Source organism: Bos grunniens, chromosome 1, assembly GCF_055505025.1.
Source record: "Bos grunniens cultivar Pamir isolate PY7600 chromosome 1, Bosgru_T2T1.0, whole genome shotgun sequence".
Classification (NCBI taxonomy): domain Eukaryota; kingdom Metazoa; phylum Chordata; class Mammalia; order Artiodactyla; family Bovidae; genus Bos; species Bos grunniens.
In genome coordinates this window covers 104,970,501-104,997,598 of record NC_141165.1, presented here as the reverse complement: position 1 = coordinate 104,997,598, position 27,098 = coordinate 104,970,501, and the positions used below count along the sequence as shown (strand labels likewise).

General features: G+C 37.9%; 1 protein-coding gene across 50 annotated transcripts in view; it reads left to right on the top strand.

Annotated features, from left to right (window-relative positions):
• The window catches only part of BBX (BBX high mobility group box domain containing), a 297,568-nt gene that overhangs the window by 206,349 nt on the left and 64,121 nt on the right, over nucleotides 1-27,098 (top strand). For all 50 annotated transcript variants that reach the window (XM_086408179.1, XM_086408500.1, XM_086408481.1 and 47 more), the window contains 2 exons: nucleotides 9,098-9,296; nucleotides 12,946-13,013. In XM_086408179.1, the coding sequence (XP_086264305.1) occupies nucleotides 9,098-9,296; nucleotides 12,946-13,013 (267 nt within the window). The remainder of the gene's footprint in view (nucleotides 1-9,097; nucleotides 9,297-12,945; nucleotides 13,014-27,098) is intronic.

Here is a 27,098-nt window from a genome sequence, read left to right as displayed (position 1 = left end):
CAGTGGAACAGGATGTACTGTGATGTGTGCGTGCGTGTAAACACTGTGAGCAGCAGTTGGTGAGAAGTATTTCCATACAGGAATGCTTTCCAGAGGACTGGAGTGTATGTTCCAAAATGTGACTTAATTTATTCAAAAATTGTATACTGATCTGTTTCTAAAGTAACCTTAAATTAGTGTGAGTTCATTGTACATTTAAAATGTATTGTGTAATGGATTTAGCAAGTAAGGGGAAAGCAAAGCAATATCATTGTGGTTAACTTGAAAGGAATAATTCTAACTATATTTCTTTAGAGTTACAGCTTGCAAATAATATTGATTCATGAAAAACCCCAGCCACCCAAACATTTGGTTAAGTTCTATGATAAGATGGACCAGCAGGTGACAAATACAGAGTTTCAAGTGAGATATTTTATTAGACATCTCAGTATGTAGAAAAATAATTCTTTCAATTGCTGTGGTTTTATTGAGTTGCTTAACAGGCTAACATGGAACATAAAAATTTCTTAGTCTTCAGGGAAATTTGAATCCAGAATAAATGATTAGCATAGTTATTGTGTAATTAATGATCACATAAGGCTTCAGGAATTAACTGTATTGTTAAAGACAGAATTTTAGCTATGTAGAGCATCTTATCTTGCAAATTTAAAATCAATTCCAGTAATCTACATGACTTTAAATGCTACTGGAGATTTTCATTCTCATAACAGTAATTAATAGTAAAAGATTCCCATTAAGTAGCTTTAGATCCTTTCATAGTCATGCTTCTAAGATAAAACAATTAATCTGAAACCTCATAGGGAGTTGCATAAGCCTCCTATAATTAAACTCTTGAGTTTATTTTTGGATTACTGTTTTGGGGTAACATACAGCCTGTCCCATAATTGTTTACTTTCTCAAATACTGCTAATTGATAAACCCAACAGGTGGCCACTTTTAAGAGGAAGGAAGTCTTATTTTCATATAGGAATTCCTTTACTAGTTACTTAATTAGCTTCACAATATTTGCCGTTGTGGTAAGTAATGAAATCTAAATCTCATAAGGTGTGCCGCCCCCCCCCCAACCCCCAAGCTACTCCAATGGCGACAGTAACTGGCTCTTCCACCCAACAACTTGTCTTGTTTATAGTTGCTCTTATGAAATGTCTCACTTCCAGTGCCATGCGTGGAAGGTTCAGCTACTTTCAAAATCCTTATATAATTGGTTTCTAGTCGTAAGTGATACTTGTTTCTACCTACTTGCCAAATGGTTTTGAAATTACAAAAGAGTGCAGGTAATTGTGCTGGTGTTTTTTTGTGTGCATATTACAGCCTTAGTTGAAATGTCACTTTTTCCCTTACTCATTACTTGCTGTCTGATTATTTTCTGTTAGTGCATCTGGTGAGGCGAAGTACCTGTTTGGAAATTTTTCAGTTTTTTAAATTGTTTCCCAGGGCTGATTTATATTGTTGAAAAAAAAAAGTTTAATGAGGGTTTCCTGTTTTCCGAGGGTTTTAAACTGTCCTAACGATATAACCTAGATTCCTTTCTTAAATTCAGCAGCATGCCTTATGGTGCAGTGTTGTGGGCATTCATAGCCTCTAGCTTCTGCAGCTGCCTGTTAGTAGTCTCACACCATATTATTGTTCTTTTAACATCTTTATGTATACATTGTACAAATGTACAAATATATGTCTGCATTTTTGACTAGGACATTTCTGGAAACTTCTACTTGTCACTTAAACTAATAATCATAATTAATTAATGGACAGTCAATATAGAGGATCACACATGTTATTCAGATAGAGTCAGTGCCAAAGAGAGGGGAGAATCTGGTAAGTTAAGACAATTTTGAATGACCTTTTTCATACCCCCTTTGGTTTTTGTAGCCTAGGCATGGGACAGAATACATGCATTTATTGACTAGTTAGTTCATTCCAGAGTGGATGTCTTGCATATGCATAAATATTTAAAGTCAGTTATGATTGTTCCGTGGGGCTTCCCTGGTGGCTCAGAGGTAAAGAATCCACCTGCCAATGCAAGAGATCCTTTGGTCGGGATCCCTGGGTTCGATCCCTGGGTTGGGAAGATCACCCGGAGAAGGAAATGGCAACCCACTCCACTATTCTTGCCTGGGAAATCCCATGGACAGAGGAGCCTGACAGGCTACAGTCTGTGGGGTTGCAAAGAGTTAGACGCAACTAAACGACAGCCTTGAGTATTCCTGTTCTTCAGAGCAGGGACTGAAGGCTCTTTGGAGTTAGTATCTTGACCAGTCATACAGTTGTGGACCCTGGAATAGTCTTTCCTATGTGCTTCTAGCATCCTTGTAGTATATGTTGCTCACTTTAGATGACTGAGAGACAAGAGATTTGAGTAAGAAGTGGAAAATGGTAACTATAAAATATCATGGTCTCATGGGAATAGTCTGCTTGTGCTGGGGTTAGGGTATTTCAGAAAAGGCTTAATGAAGTTGTTAGTAGAATTTGGTATGTCCCTTGGCACAGGATTCAGAAGAAAGGCAAGGATACGAGCAGACAGGGAAAAATAAGAACAACTTCAGGAATGAGAAAGTTTTACTTGAAGCCTGAGCTGTTTGTAGGTGAGTAACAGGAAATGATGATATAAAGGTGAACATCTTGAGAAATTGGCCTGAAAAGTTGGAAGCTCAGTTGTACGTTAATAAAAGAGCAATGGAATCAAATGCAGTAAAATACAGTTTAAAAGTAAACTGTAATAGCCTCTTGTAAATGTTGGGGTCTATTGTGGTCTGGAGTCTAGGAAAGATTATCACTGTAAATCTCCATGGGGTTTCGTGACCAGTTCTTCCTCGATATTTCTTCAAGAGAAAATTAATGTATTCATGCCCTTTCTTTGGTTTTATCAGAAATGGATTCTTCTCCATAGAAAATTTGATGTCATTTTCTTAGGTATTATCACTCTGTACAACTTCTGTTAACAGTCATGTGTCACACTCGACAGAATTTGTCTTTGTACTAGCTTGATGTGGCATCTTGCATACTACTGAGCTAGAGCAGCACCTCACTGATCCCCACATTCTTGAGAAACAAGTGTTACATTTGTTATTTCCGTACAAGAATTATTTTATAATCTGTAATTTGGTGAGAGTTTTGTGAACAATTAAGTTGTAGTCACATTTTCATCTGTTTATTAAATGATTCTTAACCCTTCTGTTCTTTGGAACTTCTGCTTTGGTTTTCCAAGAACCTTTCTTTTGAGTGAAGCCATAGCTGTCAATTGACATTTCTTTCCTCTATCAGACACTTTCTGCTACCACTAATGAAATAACTTACTATGTGTGGGTTTTTCTGAGTATGACTTAACTGGAGCCCCAGCACTTTAAGGAGAGGTGGGTAGTAAAACCAAAGATTTGGGCTTCATGGTTCTCAAATTTCTTGTTTCCGAGGCCTTTCCCATTCCTGTGTTCTGGATGTTGGGACTTTCTTATTATAAAAAAAAAATACTTGTGTTTATTTTTTTGAAATAATACCAATTTTTGAATATTGCTTTATTCTCTCTAGGGTTCTGACCCATTTAATCCTAAAAATAATCCTATGAAGTAGATACCATTTTCTGAAAGCTAAAGATGAGGACACTGCAGCCCAGAGGAGTTAAGTGACTTATCCAAGGCAGCAAATTACTAGCAGTAGAGTTTGGGTAGCCTTCTCCCTTTTCAGACCTTCTGAGTTTACACATTTGTAATTGTCAGTGAAGATACCTGTCCTCACAGGGTTGAGGTTAAGATGCAAGTAAGGCACTGTGCGCACAGGCATGAAGTTTAAAATGCCATGAAATGTTAGTTGTTCCTGATAAGCTTATGTTTGTGTTTCATACTTCTTTACCTAATAATTTTTTTACTGTTTTTATTAGAACCTGTTAACACACTGAAGTGCTACTAAAATACACAATTAATCTTTGAAACATAAGAATCAACAAAACTAAAAGTATCATTTGCCTATCTTGGCAGACACTGTCCAATGTGATTAATGATTCCTAACAAAATAGATGTTCCACTAAGTGAGCTAACTACTTGATTTCAGAAATATCAGTCCATTTACTAATTGTTAGTTTTTTTTCTAATTTGCTGATTGTTTTTCTGTGATTCTCTTGCTTTTTCTATGATCCAGTGGATGTTGGCAGTTTGATCTCTGGTTCCTCTGCCTTTTCTAAATCCAGCTAGCTTGTACATGAATTATCTGTTAATGCATTTCCAGAAATGCAGATAATGTTTACTTACCCAGACCCCTACCATCCTTTTATAAAGTGCCAAAATTACATCTTAAAAGAAATTCTGAAATTTTTATTTTTAATTAGTGCTAACTGATTAAATAGACTTTCTCCTTCTTAACCCAAATTAGGGAGGAATATTGTCCTTTAAAAAAGGTTATATGTGGAAATGAACTACTGTCTCCACAGTAATCCTTACAGGGAATTTAGGCAACCATATCTATAGCCAACTCAGTTTTTCCTTTATGACTTTTCTGCAAGAGAACCAAATAACTCCCTGGTCACTTATTCAAGTCACTTTTTGAAATGTGTGGTTTTTACTGGAGTGGCTTTATCACGAAAGTTTCATAGGTTAGTGTATAATTTAAAATACATCTTTTCTATCAGATACATAAACTTAATTCATCATCCTGTCATATAAAAGTCTGATTCATTTTCTTCCTGTTAAAATGTCTAGTAAGAATAATTCAGACCTATAAGTTTTAACATTTTTATGAGGAAAGGTTCCTAGAACTAAGAAAGTACTAATTAGTACCACTTCTCAAATATCTTACTCTCGTCTTCCACCCTGTATAATGTGATTTCTGCCTGCCAATATGAGGAGGTGCAGTTGTCTCCAAATTCATTAGCCATTTCAAAATTTATTATGCTAAAGATTCACTTAGCCCCTGCAAAGTTACAGAATTTAAATTGTATTATGCCTTTTTTTGAAAACAAGATAATTACTGAATAATCTCATAGTTGTGGTAGATTTTTTTTTATCATGGTGATATTTCACATTTTTGCACCTGTATCAGCTCTCTTTATTTATATAGATATTCCCAGGGTCCCTTATTAGTTTACCTCAACAGGGTTATTATTCTCTCTCACTCTGCTGAGAAGAGCTAGACTGCAATAATAGCTAGAAATACTGCCGGACTTTTTGAGCCAACCCTCCCGCCCCACCTCCAATTAAGAACAAACACTTGGAGAACAATTAATAAGGACATCTCTCCTTAAGGTGCTTTTTAAGATCAAATTTCCCATTCTTATAAGTGATCTGTGAAAGTAATTTTGAGAACCAGTTTTTTAAAGATTAATGTAATACTGTCTTTTGGTTTATAATAATGCCATTGTCATATATAAAGTAGACCAAATACTGTGTCAAGGGTATGTATTTAATACCATTACCGAAAAGCAGTGGTGTATTGTCATTGCTAATGAAGTCTGGTGGTGATTGAGATTGGAGAGAGGAGGGCCAACATTTACTAATAAGCACCTTCTGTAAGTCAGGAACTGTGGCTATAAAGTAGATTCACTTAGGTTATCTAATCAGTTAGAAATTTGCAAAACAAAAAAGAATTTAGTAAGGGAATTTTTACTTTAATGGGAGATTTTTGAAAATAAGTATTTTAGCAAGAGGTTAGTTACCTCGAGGATAGGACCAATAGCCTGTGATTGATGTTTGTGAAGGATAACTGAGCCTCGCCCTCTACCCCCAGCAGGAAAGCCCTCCCCTGGGGATCCAGATGAGTGGGCCTGTCTCTTTGGTCCCTTCAATCTGTGCTGATGGATTTTTGCCCACATGGTTGGCCAGCGTGCTAATAGTTTCACTCAGCTATTTGCTTCAGACTATATATAGCCGCTTCTGATTTCTCCCTTACTCAGCTTTCTCTGTGATCCCTTTCCTAATAACCTCATCACAACAAATGATTAAGCCTTTCTGTTGTCTCTTATAGCTGAATCAGAGCCAGTGACTGATGGTGTGTGTGCTCGGTTCCAAGGACAGACATCCTCATGCCCTGAGGCTCCTCCTGCCTTCTCCCTCACTGGATGTTCATACACTGCCTGTGTTGACCTGTCTGTCTTTTCATGAATTTATGACATCTCCATCTAAGCTTTAAACTCCTTAAGGACAAGGGCTGTTTGTTATTCTTTTCTCTTATATCCTTCATTCTTAACCCTTTGCTCTGCTGTTTTACATTGAGTTTAAGAATATGAAAGATTAATATTGTGGTTAATTTACATAGTATTGATCCTCATAGTGAACTCTCAGTTTCTGTTTTCCATGAAACCCCACATACTCCAGGCCTGTCTTCTGCCATTTGTCCTACACACAGGTAGCTTCAGTAGTTGTTGTTCAGTTGCTAAGTCGTGTCTGACTCTTTGCAACCCCATACACTACAGCACACCAGGCTTCCTTGTCCTTCACTATCTCCAGGAGTTTGCTCAAACTCACGTCCATTGAGTCTGTGATGCCATCCAACCATCTCACCCTCAGTCTTTCCCAGCATTAGGAAATTTTCCAGTGAGTTGGCTCTGCACATCAGGTGGCCAAAGTACTGGAACTTCAGCTTCACTATCAGTCCTTTCAATGAATATTCAGGGTTGATTTCCTTTAGAATTGACTGGTTTGATCTCCTTGCAGTCCAAGGTACTCTCAAGAGTCTTCTCTAACACCACAATTCAAACGCATCAATTCATTGGCACTCAGCCTTCTTTATGGACCACTTCTCACAGACCCACTAAAAAACAGTTACCATGCTGGAGCCAGGGAAAGGTGTGTGGACTGTGTATTAAAAGAAGTAATATGTTTGAGTGGCTAATTGTGGATTGTAATCAATTTAAAAACAGACTAATTCATGCTCTTCTCATGCCCCGTGTTTAACCAGTATCGGTCATCTAGTCAGTGACTGAGTGGGTAGAATAAGTACAAGAGAAAGAGATGTTTATGGTCAGTGATTGTCACTGCTTTACGTTGTCTTCAGCACAGCTGCATATCATAAGTTAGTTTAAACTAGCCCTTATTAATACCATCAGTGCTTTTAAGAATAGTCAACGCTGGTAATAAATCATTCATAAGAATGACAGTATTATTGTTTTCATCACACATGCAGATTTTCATCAAAGCAAATTGCTAAGTGATTCTTAGAAAAGGATGTAATATTTACTGAGAAAGAACTATATTATCTAGCAGATTGACAACATAGGAAGGCAAGAAGGTGACACCTAGAAACAGAGGAAATCTGAAATCTAGTGACATCCATCCATCTAGGATCTTTCACAGTTGGGACTTTTTCTTAAAAAAACAAAAAAAACACCACCAAAAGTATCAAAAACTTTCTTTTAAATGTCTTGTGACAGATATGTTACTCTGATAGTCCTTTGTTACTTTATAGAGTGGTGACTTTTATTCAGATGACTGTTCATCCTACTGTTGCAGCTCGTGTTCCTTTTGCTGGGACAAAATGATGATGCATGGTGCCTGCTACTTTGATTTTCATCTCACCCTTTCATTTGTCACTTTCCACCTCCAGACAGCAAGTAAAGCTGTTTGTCTGCCTCAGCTTAACAAACCTGTAAATCCCCCTCATGCATGTGAATGTGACATTGATACCCTCAAATTTATTCTGCTATGTGATGATAAATTCTAGTCTGGATCTGGCCTTTGTATCCTGTTTTAATTATTTTTGTAAGAGTAGAACTTATCTTACTGTATCTTCCTTCTGCATGTACCTATATATCAATATGCAGATGTACAGCTTTTAGTTTAACAGCAAAAAGATTATTCAGAAAATTTGAATTAAGGGTAATTCTGGGGGGTAATACTAAACAATTGACTACTAAGTTTGCATTATATTGTCTACAGTACAATTTTCATTTATATGATTTAAAGTGAAGTGGTGTTTATTAGTTTGATCAGATATACTGTTTTTACACTAAGGGTAAAGGAACTTCTTTTTCAAATGGGTTAGTTTAAAAAGCTGTTTCAATCTTATACTAAATTAATTTTACACACAGTGTTCATTTTGAAAAGAAAGCTTTATAGGATTGAACAAATCATATTAATTAAATAAGGTATCTAGCAGTAATAAAATCATTGAAGAATACATAAAAATATATTTTATCAAATGACATAATTTTGGTAATAGAACATGAATAGCATACATATATTTTATTTAATTTTATTGTCGGGAAAGGGAATGGCAGAGTTGGGAAAGAGGGAGAAAACCATAGAAAAATAAAGGAGAAAAGAAAATATTGATACCAAAGGCTGAAAACCTCCATGTTGTGATGGATTAATTGCAACCTCACACATCACAGCTCTCTGTATGTTCACTTTAGTGATCACATGTGTTCATTGCAAACCCCTAGGATGTGATCAGGTGAAGTTACACTGTGTAGTTTTGAGGAGGAATTGAGGCTGAGAAAGGTTGTACAACTTGCTTAATGTCCACCACTGACTAACAGCAGAGGTGGGTTTTGAACCCAGATAATTAGACTCTGTATCCAGTACTGTTTCTTCTACATGCCCCTGCAAATAACTGGAAAGTTCATCAGTTTGCCCTGCGCCATTCTCTTGCCATTCTTGATCTTGGTTCATTTATCCTACAATTGATTACATTGCTCTGTAAGATTTGCCTGTATTTGCCTGTGCAGTAAAGCATGTTTTAATTTTTAACTTACCAAATTAAGCAGTGAGCAGAATCTAGTTACTGACTCTGGTGTTCGCTCACATTTGTAATGTGCATCTGATACCTACTTAGAAATATATACACATGACAAATAACATGGCAGATAACTCCCTTTCTCCACCAAGACCAGGCGGAGATCTGAATTTGGATACTGGAAAGGAAAAAGAATAATGAGAGTTGAAAGATACAAAATTTGTTGCCTCTGAACCCTCATCCCACAAATGAACTTTCTAGTAGATAAATTCATGTCCTAGCTCTAAAGCCCCATACTGAGGCTGTCATTCTTCTACAACGGAAGACACAGAAGTGTTGTTTTTTTTAATTCAGTATCTTAATAGAGGAGTAAGGTGAAGGCTATTAGAACCTTTTCAATCTATGTGTTAATTAAAATATGTTGTCTGTTCTTTATTTATAGTATAAAGATGCGTTTATGAAGGCAAATCCTGGCTACAAATGGTGTCCTACCACAAACAAGCCTGTGAAATCCCCAGCACCCACCACTGTCAATCCACGAAAGAAACTATGGGCCTTCCCATCTGACTCTTCAAGAGACTTGCCAAGCCCCAAGAAAACAAAGACTGAAGAAATGCCTCAGCTTAACTTTGGAATGGCCGGTGAGTTTAAACACTAATTTTCCCTGTTCTTTAAGACTGGGGCAGTTCATGTAGGCAGTATTTTTAACAGATAATAGAGAGGGAGAGAAAAGCAAAATTTATGACCAATAGGAAGTAATGGCAAATATGTACCTTAGCTTAAAGCTTTGGAGTATGACATGCTTTAGAATGTATATATAATTAAAGAAAGGAGGGTTAGACCAAGTGGTGGAGCCATTGTAAATATCTGTGGATTCCTGACATTGATATGGAAAAGCAGACAACAATGTGGAGACTGTCAGGAACTCAGGGATTTTGTAATGTAACAAAACAGCTTACACACTCGTGCCCACTATTAAGTTGTTCCCCGTAAGCACCTTCTCTGGAGAAGGGAATGGCAATCCACTCCAGTTTTCTTGCCTGGAGAATCCCATGGACAGAGTATCCTGGCGGGCTACAGTTCATGGGGTCGCAAAGAGTCGGACATGACCGAGCAACTAGCACACACTGTAAGCACCTTAGTTGTGTTGCACACCTAACAAGCCACAGTTATGTAGATCATTTGAGGATATGAAACATCGAGGGCAGGGGGATGAACAACTCCATCACAAATCTAGGATGGATCTGACAACTGTTTTTTAGAGGGAATTGCCATCCCAATCCTTTTACGGGCCCGGCAAATTGAACATTCCAGATGGTCCCATTTGTTCTGAGCCTTTAATATTCTTTGGGTGGTAAGGAACGTTACAGCATTTATTACCACAAAATAAAGTATTTATATTCACCTTGCAAATGGTTCTGTCTTCCTAGCTGTTATAATACCATAATCAAGAGAAGTTTCCAGGATGAATTAGGGAGACTGGGCAAGATGGAAGCATTGAAACTGATGTGGAGCTAGAGGGTTCCCATGTCATTAGTACAAACAAATTTTCTTCAAAATGGGAGCTCTGAACAGTTTGCAAAATAGAAAGCTTGGGAATGGAAGTTTAGCAGTATTGTGATGAGGCTTCACTTTTTAATTGCCAGGAGGCCTAGTGAGATTTAACAGTTCAATGTGTGACTTGTGGCATCTAACAATGTGGTGGTGTCACGTGTAAATCTAAGAAATGCCATCTGGCCATTCTTGGGGAACAAAGTCTTCAGGTGATTGTTATGTAAATATCTGTGGTATAGTTCTAGGTGAGCTTACAAAGTGATACTTTGCATATCTCCGAGGAATCAGAATAGAGATCTGTCTTTGTTTCAGCTGTTACTTTGTACAATTTCAGCTTCAACCTGCTTGCTGCTTCTAGAATCCACAGATTGTGTCAGTAAGGGTTTTTATAAAATACTTAATCATCTGAACTTATCATCAGGACCAACTCAGAGTATATCTTTGACTGGCTTCTGAATGAATTCCTTCGATTAGCATGTGTCTTCCATTGCTTTTTCTACCACTTCTAAGTCTAGATCAGTCTTTCTAGGTTGTGTTGTGTTTTGTTTTGTTTTGCATACAGTGGCTATTCACAAACCAGAAATACTGCAGAAAGCTATAAAAGATGTCTATCTATAGCATTATTTCTGTCAGTTTATTAGTCTCCTTGTTATACCTACAAATTCAAATTGGGACCTAGGTTTCAACCAAGATATTTACAGGTCAGTTTTTAAGAACAGCGTTCTTTTTAAAAAAATACAGAAAAGAAGGAAAAGAACTTTCTCACATTATATAAGGGCCTGTGATGGATGTTCGAAATCCATGATCACAGCCCTTGTTAAGCTATATACAGCTGATAACATTGGTCTGATGTTCCTTTTTAGCACAACGATAGCAAACTAATTTGCTGTTAATTAAAACATGGTTCTTAGTGTTTAAATCTAGAGGAAGAAGCTGTAGGGCTTTTAGAGGCCAGTTTAAGCTTACATGGAATTTCATTTTATTTTGTTTTCCCTGTAGTCCTTGTCACATGACATTTTGCATTTTTTAATAACCCCAAAGCAGTCAAGTGTGTGATATCCAAGAAGGAAAAGCTGTGTAGAATTTAACTTAGTGCAGGTCCTCTGAGTGAAGGGAATGCATGCTATTTATATAAGTATAGTTTTGATATATCCAAATAACATTATATAAGTATAAATTAACATAAAGGATGATGGTAATTTCTTGTCTGTGTTTTAGTGTCTATACAGCAAAGTCATATTTGTGTATAACGTAAATAGATTATCATGGAAGTATGTTCGTATTTTACTTAGTAATTTGAACTAACGCATTTTTATCTTTATTAGAAAGCAATTATTCAATCCTTCTTATCTCTAGAATGGCAGTTCCAAAAGTATTTGGCTGCCCTGAGAACTGAAGTTCACTTTTACTTTCCACCCAGTTCATTTCTCCTAATTTTTATTGGCCAATAGATTTGTGTCAGTTTTAGCAGCCACAATAGTTCATAAACTTAATGTTTAATTAAGGATTGAATCTCAACAATGAAGAGCCTTGTTTTAGCAAATTGGTCTGTGTTCCTACATCTCTTCCTACAAGGCGGTCTTCCAACATGGAGCTGTTTTGTGACCACCTGATCATTTGGTGACATATTTTACCTCTACTAAGCTCTTTCTTTTTTTAAAAAAGCTCCCGCAGATTCTTTTCTTTTTTTAAAGTTGGACCATTTGTAAGATGTGGTCAGAGTTGCTTCATGAGTTCTTGAGACAGATTTGTATTGAAAGATGGATTTAAGGACATATCTTTAAACAAAATCAAAAAAGAAGAAAAGAAGCACCTGAATGTCTTCAGGCAACACTATGCCTGATCCTCATTTTTAATTGTAGAGAGATTACTAAAATAAAAAAATTGTGTTTATTGAGGACCAGGAAGCACTAGGTTAAGCATTGACTTAGGCATTTTCACATATGTTATTTTATTGAAGTTCTGAAATGTAACTTATTTAAGACAACCTTAAAGGATATAGGTTTCTTATTGTCTGTATTTTCTTTGTTTGGATATAATCCTGGGTCATAGATCAACCAGTTTCTGTTTCTACTTCTGTTGATTATTGAAGGAATGAAAACAAAGACCTTCAGTAGTATAAAAAGGGTTCATTTTGAGTGCTAAAAGATATTTTGAGGAAGGCCCTAACCTTATCCCTAAGATTTAAGATGTCAGAAATACTTAACTGTTGAACTTAGATTTGTTTTTGAAAGTTTTAAAGAAAGAATATTTGAACAAAGCCCACTAAATTTTTGGTGGCTCATTTGTAAAATGTCTTTCTGTTCTCATGTTCCTCCAATGACCTGTTTCTTTTTATCAGCCCTGGTTTCATGTGGGAAAAATAACAATTTGGGAATAACAGTCTCAAATTTCTTAGAAAAAAGCATAAGCACTCTATTGTTTTTTTCATCCAAACTCCCCATGCAGTAAGGAAAGAAGCATTGCACTAGGAGATAATTCATGTTCTAAACAGCTGTGGTACTGAATAAAGTATTTTGTTGGAATGGTGGACAACAGTGGTATTCTTAAAGCTCACAGAAGTATGAGTACTAAGCATATATATGCCAGGTTACTGCTTCATAAAGTTCAAACGTTTTCTGTAATAAGTTATGTGTGGTTCTGTTGGATTTCTGATTGTTAGTCTTTGTGAGTATTTTGGATTATATGTTCTCCATTGTTGTGAATTGATAATTTACTTACTTTTGGCTTATTTAGATCCTACTCAAATGGGAGGCCTGAGCATGCTGCTTTTAGCTGGAGAACATGCTCTTGGGACGCCAGAGGTAAGTAGTCCCTATCCCTCTCTGTTCCACTCCTGCTAGAAGTTGATAACATGGACACTTGTGTTCTGTTCACAGTGTTTATTCTACAGTTTCACTGTTAACAGCTCATGAACAAACTATGCTTTTAATTTTCATGCTTTCAATTTTAAACCTTAATTTTCATTAAGGTTTCTGTGTGCATGGTATTATGCCTTGAAAGTAACAGACTGGGTTACATGAACCCAAAAGGACACAAACAGAGATTGGGTGCAGATTTTGAGATTCTCTGAGCACAGGCGTAAGACTTAGGACATACAGATAATTAGCATTTGCCATGGCTTTGTAATGGAGTTCAGATGGTGGATCCTGTGAGTCATTCATTCTGTTTATAACAGTGTCTGCTTTTGTGATGTTCTCATTTAGACTTGTTAGTGAAAAGGTGAGAGTTTAAAAAAAAAGCATGAGACTGTTGGTCTCTCTGGTACCTGAATAAATCCAAACTCCTGCTTTTGAAAATCAGAAAACGTGGCATTTTAGGATTGCTTATTCTTTAAAATGGAAAATGAAAAAGGACCCAGACCCTCCTAATGACCTTGGTCTTGTTTTATTCCCTTGTATAGTTATTGGGTTGTGTTTGCTAAATAACTCTTAGATATAGTCTTGACAGGCAGGTAGTAGTCAATAGCCATGCATAGTTTGCATTTGTGGAATTTCTCTATTTTTCAAACCCATTTAGCAGAGGCCAGATGCATTGACCTGCTACTGGTCACATTATTTTATACACTGAAGTCCTTGAGGTGGAAATTTTTCAATCCCCAACCAGCATTACTACTTAGGACCCAAAATGGCAATTTTATTGCATATACATACATACATAACGTATGTATGTACATACATATATATGTATGGGCCTCCCTGGTGCCTCAGATGGTAAAGAATCTGCCTGCAACGCTTGAGACCAGGGTTCGATCCCTGGGTCGGGAAAAATCCCCCGGAGAAGGGAATGTCAACCCTCTCCAGTATTCTTGCCTGGAGAATTCCATGGACAGGGGAGCCTGGCAGCCTACAGTCCATGGGATCGCAGAGAGTCTGACACGACTGAGCAACTAACACACACATACACATATATATATTCCTTCCTTCCTTTCTTAAGTTGTATGCATGCCTTATGAATTACAGTTAAAGCATATTCAAATAGTTGTTTTAGAAGATACCACATATTTACATCACAACACACTTTTATTATTTATAGTTTATGTTTGGGATCCATAGTAGTTGACCAGATATTCAATTTGATTTAACTTGTTGCTGCTGCTGCTGCTAAGTCACTTCAGTCATGCCCGACTCTGTGCGACCCCATAGACGGCAGCCCACCAGGCTTCCCTGTCCCTGGGATTCTCCAGGCAAGAACACTGGAGTGGGTTGCCATTTCCTTCTCCAATGCATGAAAGTGAAAAGTGAAAGTGAAGTCGCTCAGTCGTGTCCAACTCTTAGCGATCCCATGGACTGCAGCCTACCAGGCTCCTCCATCCGTGGCATTTTCCAGGCAAGAATACTGGAGTGGGGTGCCATCGCCTTCGGATTTAACTTGTTAGTTCTGTTCAATTTAGAATCACAATAAATGTGTCAATTTGGTGGACCCGTACTTATTTACATTGTACTTATCTTTAGCTGAAAAAGGAAACTTTGTACTTTTGCATACTCATCATTCAGCAGGTTTGTATTTCCTCACATGATAGCCTTCACTGGCATCATTTGACTTTATGACACATTAAAAGCAATCAGATTAACTCTGACTAGAGCGTAGAGCATCCCAAGCATGTTCCCAAAGGTGAAGGTTGGAATAATAATGCGCATTTGACCTTTCAGCACAGTCTGACTCATGATTCCCAAGAATGCACTGTATTGTGAAAGTCAGTATCATCTTCTCTGATAGATTAGATAATAATGAAATTTTCTTCCAAACATCTATTAGCATTCCTTCTAATTTTCAGGAAAAAATGTAAACAAATAAACATGTATAGAACTTACAGATGGATGAAAATGCTAGTCAGAAAAAGGAATACTTTTTTTTTTCTTTGAATTAAAATTTGTCTTTTGGGCTCTTTTTAGTGAATAGCTCTTCTCCCCACTTATGAGGACAGCAGAGTTTGACACAAGCAGTTTAAATCATGCAGTGGTCAACCTTCCATTTCTGATGAAGGGGGAACCATTTTGAAAATTCTCAAGCTAAAGAAACAGAGAAAATTAAATGGCCGAAAGAAATGAACCACACAGGAGACAGAATTTCATACTAAGGAAGTTGCCAGCACTTAGGTTTTTAAGGACCACTTCTAAGAATACAAGTCTTTCTTCATAATTCCTCCTTCTTGTCCCAGATATATTTAGGCATTATTGAAAATGGTCTTGAGCTATTGAAACAATAAAGGGGCAAAGTTTGTATAACATAATGCCATCTCTAAATATAATTAGTTTGAGAGTTTTTTTCATAGCTGTCAGTAGATTTCATTTAATACCTAATTTCTATGCAAAGTCGCATTCCAAATATGTAGACATTTTTATAGAACTTTAGGGGCTTATGTACATTGGCAGATGACAAATACAATGAATACATACTTATATTTTTAAAAGAAAATTGTAAAGATAATGAGATAAGGAAAGAAGTACAGAAATTTGATACTTCTTAGATTTGGAACAATTACCATGAAGTCTGTTTAAACTGTTGGGTAGGACCAGTCGAATAAAGTGACATTTTACAAAAATTCTTCCACAGAGGAGGTCTAATTGTAATGAATTTTTAAAATGCCATGAGAAAATTCTTACTCTGAAATGGCTTATTGAAAAGGAGATTTTCCTTTATTTGTCAGCCTGAAACCTAATCACATAGAAAAAGTCCTCAAAAGCCTATTTTTTTTTTAAATATGAAAAATTTAATATAGGTAATAGTTTTATTTTTAAAAGCAATTCTATTAACAGAAGGTAGACAGGCTTACTGTTACAGGAACAATAAAACTCTAGGTTAAAGTTTCTTTGGTTTATACATTTCGTAGATCTACATATGATGTGCTCTTAGGGTTTTTAGAGAGAAATTATAGGTTCTTGATATAGCAGTGAGCAAATAATAACAAGCAGGATGTCTGAGTTTTTGCTTTCTCCTTAGTCTTCTGATTAACTCTAAATTTGCCACAATATGTTTGGCATTATTAGGGCAGCATTTTTATATGCTACTATTTGTGTCTCTGATGAGTGAAATGGGGTAAGAATTGCATTTACAGTTTGTTTGACTCTTTTTCACATAAATGGTTAGTCCTGTATTTTCTTTATACCCAGAATACACTGAAATATATTTCATATTTGAGACAAATTTTTAAAAGCAGTGTTTGTTGTTAAGAGTATATGAATTAAAGAAGCAAAATAAATGTATAGGCATCCCTCATTTTATTGTGCTTTGCAGATACTGCAATTTTTACAAATTGAGGGCTTTTAGCAACCCTGCGTCCAGCAGGTCAGTTGGCACCATTTTTCCAACCATATTTACTCACTTTGTATCTCTCTGTCACATTTTGTCAATTCTTGCAGAATTTCAAACTTTTCATTATTATTATATTTGTTATGGCAGTCTATGATCAGTGACCTTTAATGTTACTATTGTAATCTGAGCTGGTGAGTAGGGGGTGCTACAAATCATATCCATATAAAACAGTGAACTTAGTTGATAAATGTGTGTATTCTGACTGCTCCACCTGGGTGACAGCATGTCTGTTTATAACATAGTTAACTGAATATTTCAAACCCACTGTTGAGACCTACTACTCAGAAATGAAGAGTCCTATAAATATTATATTTATTTATAATACTGCTGCTCATTGACGATGCACCTGGCCATTCAAGAGCTCTGACGTAGGTGCCCAGCAAGACTAATGTTTTCATACTATTCCACACATCTGTTCTGCGGCCCATGGATTAAGGGGTCATCTTGACTTTTAAGTCTTCTTATTTAAGAAATGCATTTTGTAAGGCTGTAGCTGCCATAGAGGGTGATTCCTCTAATGGATCTGGGCAAAGTCATTTAGTTGAAAACCTTCTGGAAAGGATTCACCATTCTCGATGCCACTAAGAATGTTTGCATTTCATGGGAAGAAATCAAAATATCAACATTAAGAAAATTCCCTGGCAGTTCAGTGGTTGGGACCCGAGGCTATCCTGCAAGCCATGCGGCATGACCAGAAAGAAAAAAATAATAATCAGGATTAATAGGATATGGGGAAAAGTTGATTCCAACCCTCCTGGATGACTTTGAGGGGTTCCAGACTTCACTGGAAGAAGTAACTGCAGATGTGCTGAAAATAGCAAGAGAACTAGAATTAGGAGCTAAAGATATAACTTGAATTGCTTCAATCTCATGATAAAACTTGAATGGATGAGGAGTTGCTTCTAATGGAGCAAAGGAAGTAGCTTCTTGAGGTGGGATATCCTCTTGGTGAAAATGCTATGAAGATTGTTGAAATGCCAAGAAAGGATTTACAATGTGACATAAATTTAGTTGATAAAGCAGTGGCAGGGTTTGAAAGGATTGGCTACAGTTTTTGAAAGAACTTCTACTTTGGGTAAAATGCTATCAAAGAACATTGCAGGCTGCAGAGAAGTCATTCGTGGAAGGTAGTGTCCATCAATATGACAAACTTTATTGCTGTCTTAAGTTAAGAAATTGCCACAGCCCCTCGGACCTTCAGCAGCCACCACACTGATCAGTCATCCATCAATGCCAATGCAAGCCCCTCCATCAGAAAAAAGATTACAACCCACTGAAGGCTCATGATAGTTAGCGTTTTTGAGCAATAAGGCATTTAAGTTAAGGTGTGTATATTTTTTAGGTATAAAGTTATTGTACACTTGCATGGGTGTGTGCACTAAGTCACTTTAGTCATGTCCAACTGTGTGCAACCCTGTGAACTATAGCCCCCAGGCTCCTCTGTCCATGGGCTTCTCCAGGCCAGAATACCGGAGTGGGTTGTCATACTCTCCTCCAGGGGATCTTCCCGAACCAGGGATTGAACCTGTGATTTTTACCTCTCTTACATTGGTAGGTGGGTTCTTTACTACTAGTGCCACCTGGGAAGCCCTTGTACACTTAATAGACTATTTATAGTATAAACATAACTTTTATGTACTCTGGAAAACCAAAACTTTGTGTGACTAGCTTTATTGCAGTATTCGCTTTTGATGGTAGTGGCCTGCAGCTGTACCCGTGATATCTCTTAAGGTGTGTCTGTATTGAGCAAGACAGCCATTAGGGAGTGACTACCGCCCCCCACCCCCACCACACACACACACTCAAAATGGCATGTTAAGCTTGTCTCTACTGAGACCCAGTGAAATGTAAGTATAGAAGTCTTGTTAGGAAATAACCCCATAATAGTGAAGGAAATGGAATGTTTCCAGAGAATATGAGATTTTAGTAAACTTACATAAATCAAAAAGCAAATGACACTTTTTAATTGAGAAAATATGATATAAGCTTAAAGTATACTAATCAGGGAACATCAGAGACCCGGTCTGTTGAACAGTGTCCAGCAGCTTTAGTGAACATATCTCCTCTTTTTTACTTTTAAGGAACAAGAAAGAAAAAGTAGAATTAAAAGTAATATTATTAAAAATTTAAGCAAAGTAATAATGTTCACAAACTCTGGGAAGAGCTAAGGAGAAGGAAGTTATTACATTGAGTTAAGCCGTTATGTTTCATATCAGTGAGTTATATTCTGAAGATGGAAATGCAATAAATAAAGTATAAGTATTATGATCTAGAATTTCTGTAAGTAATCTCCAGGACTGAAAATCTGTAGTCTTATATTTTTAACTTTAAAAAATAAAACATAAAAATCTAAAGCTAAATTAAAATTTAAAAATAAAGGCAGGAAGAAATAAATTTCAGAGATGAAAAGGGAGATTATTCAACACATAATGTATAGAACAGCTTGGAATAATATTGGAAAGGTCAGTATTAGATCTAGGTGAGCACAGAAGTCATCTTGCCTAGAAACGGAAGAGATGATTTGAGGAATAATAGAAAATAAGAAAAATTAGGCAGAGTAATCATAACTGATAAAAAGGTTTGATGGTATCAATATCTATTTAGTTGAATAAATGAAGACAAACCTTTAGACATTTGGAAAGTGTATTAGACCTGAATTTGTGATTTTCGGATGCCTCGTTGTTTTGTTGGCATTAAGAAATATGGTGGTAAAGTTAAGATCAAGTCACATTTTTGTTTTCCTTCCATCGTGTAAAATGGAGCTAATAATACTCGCTTGCCTCTAACTCCCAAGACTTCTATGAAGATTAATTTAAAAAAAGACATTTTTACCTCTCCTGAAAAGCATTCTAGTATTGGTACTTAGTATTATTACTATAATTTATTCTAGCCATTTCGTACTTGAAATGTCAGGCTATTACTCCTACAGGCTATAGTATGCTTTACCAGCAGCATACTCACGTTGAGCAAATAACCTGCTCAAGATTGTGTGGCTATGACGTGACAGAACTAGGATTTGAGCCCAGAGGGACTAACTTCAGTCTTCCAGTAGCCCACTTGTGATTCAGTCCCTGCCCACCTCACCTCAGCCCCTGCCACTTCTCCAGCGGTGTTCTGAGCTGCAGCTTTATGCACAGGCATTTCATGAGTACTTTCTGGGGACCAAGCCCTATACTAAGCACTTACACTGGTTATCTCATTTCATCTTTCCATGAGCCTTAAGAGATTGGTTTATTATTTCCCATTTCATAAATGAGGAAACTAGGCTAGAGAGGTTAAATAACTTCTCTAACGTCTTAGAGCAAGAAAGTCATTATACTAGCATTTAAACCTGTATATGTTCCGTTAAGTAATGAGATGGGTGAAATGAGATAAAGAAAAGGTGGTAATACCAGTATTTGTTAAATTAATGAATATGTCCATATTTAAAACACTGTGAGTTTTATTTTTATTTTTTTAAATTTTATTTTATTTTTAAACTTTACAATATTGTATTAGTTTTGCCAAATGTCGAAATGAATCTGCCACAGGTATACCTGTGTTCCCCATCCTGAACCCTCCTCCCTCCTCTCTCCCCATACCCTCCCTCTGGGTCGTCCCAGTGCACCAGCCCCAAGCATCCCACTGTGAGTTTTAAATTTAAAACAAATACAGATTTTGGTAAAATTGAAAAATTTCCCCTTTCTTACAATTTCTCATATCAGTGAAGTGGGACAGTTATTTTTACTACCTGTTGGTAACATTGAGCTACTGTGACTTCTGCCTCTCTTAGGCTGCTATATTTGACCACTTCAGGATGCTAAAATCTACTGAATTCCAACCTCACCCCCAACTCTTGCCCCCTTCACAACTTTTGTCCCCCACCAAAGCTTTTAATATATGGGCTTCCCTGGTGGCTCAGATGGTAAAAACATCTGCCTACAATGAAGGAGACCCAGGTTTGATTCCTGGGTTGGGAAGATCCGCTGGAGAAGCAAATGGCAACCCACTCCAGTACTCTTGCCTGGAAAATCCCATGGACAGAAGAGCCTGGTAGGCTACAGTCCGTGGGGTCGCAAAGAGTTGGACACGACTGAGTGACTTCACTTTCACTTTTCAAAGCTTTTAATTCCCTTCTCATAGTTTTATAGCTTTTAAACATAGTGAGGAAATACTATATTTATATTTAAATTCACATTAAGTGGGCTCCTTGAACTTTCTCAGTTCTGGGTAGAGACCCTTCCTTTTTATAATATGCCACTGCTCACTGCCCATCCAGCCCAGCATCTTCCATCTCTTAACAGTGGGGCTCAAAGCCAGACAGGCACCTGTCCTCATGAGTCCCCGGGCCTCATTGCTCAAGATGCTGACGAGCTCAGAGGAGCCCCTCCGTTCCCAGAGGTGGTGGAAAGGGGGAATGGGAAAGGTGGGCAGCAAGTGAGTGGGGAAAGAGGGAAATGAACAAGTGGGTGAACGAGAAGGGTGGGATGTGCTGCTGCATTGTTGTCGACAGTGTATTTATATGCACAACTGCATTCTGTCCACTGTGTCCGGTGAAGAAGTCGGTAGCGTTGTTACCTGTTTTATCAAATGAGGAAACTGAGGCGGGAAGATGCTCTGGTTTTTCTCAGTGTCTGTTGCACTTTACAGAAGTGGCCTGGAGTCTGACCTGAACTTCCATCCTAGCGCTCTGCCACATGGCTTAGAATGACAGGGAACTTGACTCTGGTGGCCCTGGTGCCCCAAGGGAAACCACGGACTTATCCTTCTTCTCAGCCCATGATGAGTTGACTTGATTTGCATTCTAGTTTCAAGGAATTCTCAATTCTGTGTGGTACTATTTGGTGTGATCCCCAGGGTGGCCCAGTTCTCTTTCGGCTGCACCCCAGCCCTGGCGTCTGTCAGTCAAGTGCACTTCTTTAGTCCTCAGGTACTCCTTAACCTCATTTAGGTTTAATTAAGAGTGGCTCCATTTTAGTCCTTAAGTAGATTTTGAAGGACTTACTTGGATATAATATACTTATATTGAGTTCACCTGTGTTTGAAAGCTCAAGTCCATTTAACATCTCATATTAAATGCAAATTAAGTGATCACCCAGATGCTGGTATAGAAGGATCCTTGGTAAAAAGTGCCAACTGTGGGAAAGCCTGGGCCAGGTTGAGCGAGGGTAAGAGTCAGTGCATGGGCCTCAGAGTCACCCAGATCTTTACACTTGAACTCTGAAAGGGACTCCTCTACTCACAACCCCTCTCCTCCCGAAGAAGACAAACTTACCTTAGAAACACTGGCACTTACTGGCCCCTCTCCCTCAGCCTTGATACCCTTCCCAGTAGTTACTGAGGCCTGGCAAATGCCATCTCTGATTGAATTGGGGCCCCACATCTTAGCTGGTTTATTTCCTTAACCTTCTAATTAGTCTCCTGCCTCCAGTCACTCTCCAGCCAGGGTCATCCTGCACTCCACTGAAAGCACTCTCTGACTACACATCTCTCATCATGCCGCTCCTCTGACTATAAACCTTGGGTGACTCCCCATTGCCTTCAGCCTAATCATCACACTTACTAAAGTAGCGTTCAAGTTCCTCTCGGTTCAGTTCATCTCGTACTGCATTCCCAGACATCTCAGTCTTCAGCCATACTGGGAAGATCGCTGATGCTCACGTACACAGGGCACGTAAGCCGTACTTTGCCCCCTATTGTTACCACATCATTTCCACAATTCTGATGTTCCTTCTAGGGGTATCTCAGATGCTACTTGCCTTACTTCTTCTGTCCACCCCCAGATAGAATGAAGGCTGCTTCTCTGTCCTCCCATAGACCTTATAATATTCCACCAGGAGGCACATCTATTCTTAATGTGTAGCTGTCTCCTGCACTTGAACCACAAGCACCTTAAGGGCCAGACTCATCCTCTTAGGGTTATTTTATTCCCTGACATGTAAGGCACACAGGTGGGATGTAGGCTTCTTAAAAGAGAGCAGCGGTCTTTGTTCTGGCACATATTAGGTGTTTATTGAATATTTGTTGAAGGAATGAGTAATCAATAAATGTTTGAATTAGCAAGGGCAGGGATGTGGAGCTCAGATATGACCAGTGCACTTCATAGCTTTGGTTGACTGTGTATTCATCACAGTCCAGCTCTGTGACTGGTTTTGTGCCTTGAGAAGTAGGAATGGGCTTAATAAAACCTAGCTTTCCAGACCACTTACAGTGCATCTGACTGGCTTGATTTTGTTTTATATAAAGGGACCAGGTCATGTTTCTATGTCTCTCATTATTACGATGTACATTTTGCCTGTGGGAAAAATACTACCTCGTCATAATTCTTAATTATACTAATCATTCCCCTTCCTTGGTTATTGAGAATTATAGCTAATTTAAAGGGAAGATTGGATTTAAGGGAAGTTGAACACGTATGTGGCTAACAAAGCCGCGTTTAAAAGCCCTTTAGCAGTTCTCTTTATTGGGTGTATAGCAACACCTAGTGGCTTTAGGGATTACTTCAGAAACTACTTCTAGAAACAGCTCCTTGAGTTTCTTTCTCCCTTTACTGAGTGTCTGCTCATTTGGGATTTTTCTTCCTTCTTAATTAATGGACAAATACCTTTAATCTCTATATTTTGTTATATTTAGCCATATCCCACTTAATAAGTAATTAAGAATACTGTAAATACAAACAGCAAAGTGATACCCCAAGGTCTGCTGCTGCTGCTAAGTCGCTTCAGTCGTGTCCGACTCTGTGCGACCCCACAGACTGCAGCCCACCAGGCTCCCCCTGGATTCTCCAGGCAAGAACACTGGAGTGGGTTGCCATTTCCTTCTCCAATGCATGAAAGGAAAAGTGAAAGTGAAGTCGCTCAGTCGTGTCTGACACCTAGCGACCCCTTGGACTGCAGCCCACCAGGCTCCTCCATCAATGGGATTTTCTAGGTGAGAGTACTGGAGTGGGGTGCCATTGCCTTCTCCTACCCCAAGGTCTAGGCCCCTCTAATAACATTTCTTAAATAGGAGCCTTTTGTCGGAAATAACCTCTTCCTTCCATGTGGGTATAATGCCAGATTTCTTTGTCAAACATTCACATGTATGCACAAATATGTACAGTTGCACTGGATGCCTCATTTATCAGACACGCAAGAATGAATTCTACCTCAGTACATTTTCCATGTCATTGAGCCGTTTTTACATTTTGAGTTTTTAGGTGGAAGTAGGTCTAGCATGTCGGAGAAGGCAATGGCACCCCACTCCAGTACTCTTGCCTGGAAAATCCCATGGACAGGAGCCTGGTGGGCTGCAGTCCATGGGGTTGCTAAGAGTCGGACACGACTGAGCGATTTCACTTTCACTTTTCATTTTCACGCATTGGAGAAGGAAATGGCAACCCACTCCAGTATTCTTGCCTGGAGAATTCCAGGGACGGGGGAGCCTGGTGGGCTGCTGTCTATGGGGTCGCACAGAGTCGGACACAACTGAGCGACTTAGCAGCAGCAGCAGCAGCAGGTCTAGCATGTATCACACACATTTATTTCTGCCTTTTTAAAATAAAGAATACATTTTATAATTATCCTTATCTTGACAACTTAGAATCATAGTTATAAATACTAATTTACTACACTCAGGAGAAACTTTAGGACCACTTGATCTACTTTGTGTTGTTTTGTGTGTGTGTGTGTGTGTGTGATAGCCCACTTTTCTAAGTAACTGAGATTTTTTTAAATTGTAATACAATTTTGGAAGGTTACTTTCCATTTAGAGTTATTTCAAAGTATTGGCTATATTCCCTGTATTATACAGTATACCCTTAAGTCTATCATAAACCCAATATTTTGGTTAAGTAAAGTAAGTCAACTATACTTCAGTAAAATTTAAAACATATTGTGTCTACAGTTTTTCTGCCTTTTCCTTCTGTGTCTTGTTGCTGGTAACATTGTTTCTTTTTCAACACTCTTCCTTTTTCTTATCCCAACTCTTGGCCCCTTCTGATTTGCTCCTTCTGTTCTTCTATGAACTAGAAAGTTAAGTAACCACGTAGTTTAGTAGTAAGCCAGTTCTTCTGGCTCCTAACTTTGTGCTGTTTCCATTATACTACACTGAAGATAAAGGCTAAATCTACAGTGCTTTAAAGTAAGAGTGACTAGATTTTAAAAGAAGAAGTTATCCACTGCAGTAAAATGCATAGCCTCAGTGGCTGTAATAGCTGTTCTAACCATTGAGCAGTCTTTGTTGTGTGATTCCTGGCCAGGTCATTGAGATTCTTCATTTTTATAAACATGGAGAATCAAGTCAGTCAACAGGTATTCCCTGTGCATTTAGTATGCATCTAGTCCATGGGGAGCACAAACTCGCTCATATAAACTTCTCTGATTGCGTAGTACAATTGACATGTGTAGGGCTATAGGGGCTTCCCTCATGGCTTAGATGGTAAAGAATCCACCTGCAATGCAGGAGACCCAGACTCATCCCTGGGTCAGGAAGATCCTCTGAAGAAGATAATGGCTACCCATTCCAGTGTTCTTGCCTGGAGAATTCCATCGACAGAGGAGCCTGGGGTCACAAAGAGTCAGACAAAACTGAGTGGGGGAGGGAAATAGGGTTATAAACATCTTGATAATTACTCACATTTGAATTCTTCATATAAGCAGAAAGTTTTACTTAAGACCACCTATCATAATGATTTGCAGGGGGTCTTAATTTAACTTTAAACTTTTATGGCTGTATATGCTGCTGCTGCTGCTGCTACTGCGTTGCTATAGGCATGGCCAAATTATCTACAATGGCACTTAAAAGAAAGTTGACTTTTCTTCTTATGGTTAATATGAACTCTAACTGAGCCATGAGGAAACTAATCCCATAAATGATAACTGTCTTATGCATCATTGGATCAGAAATAAAAATATGTGTGTGTGTATTGTGTAGACTTTATATAGGGTAGCTCCCATATATGATAATATACTTAATTCTAAATATTTCTATAGATTTTTCGTGTGTGCCATCTACATATCAAGTCACCTTATTTTCATTTAGTCCTGGGCTCAATTTTTTTTTAATTAATTTATATTTTTGGTCATGCAGCTTGTGGGATCATAGTTCCCGGGCCAGGGATTGAAAGCAGGCCACAGCAGTGAAAGTGCCAAATCCTTAACCATTGGACTGCCTGGGAATTCCCAGGGAAATCAAAATAAAATAAAATTTTGATTATTTACCAAGGTATCTAGGGGCTAAACACCCCTAGATTCCTTATAAACCAGAACAGTATTGATTTTTTTCATTGTTCAGAAACTATATGGAGTTTTATTTCAAAAAAAAGGAATTTTTTGTGGCTAGTAATGTCAGGATTTGCTGGCCTTTTTAAAGTACATTTTGTGTCTCCTTGGATCATACATTTAGAAAGCAAATAAAAACTACTGGACTTTTTGGCACACTGGTTGTCAAATAGTTACAGACAGCAAGGGAATCAGGCTTTGGCAGCCAAACCACAGGTGGCAAATTAATTAAAGTTTCTGCACCTTTTCTGTGGAGCTTATCACTGGAAGAAGGTGGCCAATACTCTTTCAAATCCAAAGGTGACAATTAAAATTTTAAATACTTGCTTCCGTCCAATGGTCTGTGATGTTGTTAGAAAATATATCTTCAGTGTGAAACTGTGGTTTTAGGAATATAACCTGGGTCACTGCTAGCTCTTCCCATAGATTCAACCATCTAATCACATGCAGTTATTAAAATTACATAGGGAAAGGTTTAGTAACACAAGAAAATCAATGTACTGTTAAAAGCAAACATTTTGTAACTAGGACAACATCCCATTTCTGTTGAAAACATTATCTCTACACACAACTTCAAGAATATACATGGAATTCTAACAGTGCTTATCTTTGGGAGATAACATTGTAGATGTAGAGTTTTCTTCTGTATTTTTTTTTCCAGATTTTAAACAGTTGTCTTGGATTATTTTGTTTTCAGAAACAGGTTTCTAAAAAGTATTTTTAACTTTCATTTTTCTCCTAGAGTAAAAAATAACTTGTTCCCTCAGATTCTCTTAACTTTGCCATTCAGGGAAGAAAAGAGAGGGGGCACACTGATTTGGTATTTAAAAGACAGGGTTCAGGATGGGGAACGCATGTATACCTGTGGCGGATTCATTTTGATATTTGGCAAAACTAATACAATTAAGTAAAGTTTAAAAATAAAATAAAATTTAAAAATAAATAAAAAATAAAAATAAAAAAATAAAAAAAGATGCACAACCTGAAAAAAAAATAAATAAAAGACATGTTATCAATTTTAATTTAGTTAATTCAACAAGTACTTGAGTATCTACATTGCACCCAGACAATGTTGAGGATTCTGCGTTAAACGAAACCTCTGGGAGAAGCTGGAGCATAAACACATTCTTATGTCTTGTGGTGGTCAGTGATCGTTGATTGTCGGGGAGTAGAGGTGTTGTTTACCTCTCTCGTCCTATGTCCTTTATCTGTAAAAGGGGGCAGATCAGAGGGATACTGAAATTCTTCCCCAATGGCACCCCACTCCAGTACTCCTGCCTGAAAAATCCCATGGATGGAGGAGCCTGGTAGGCTGCAGTCCATGGGGTCGCTGAG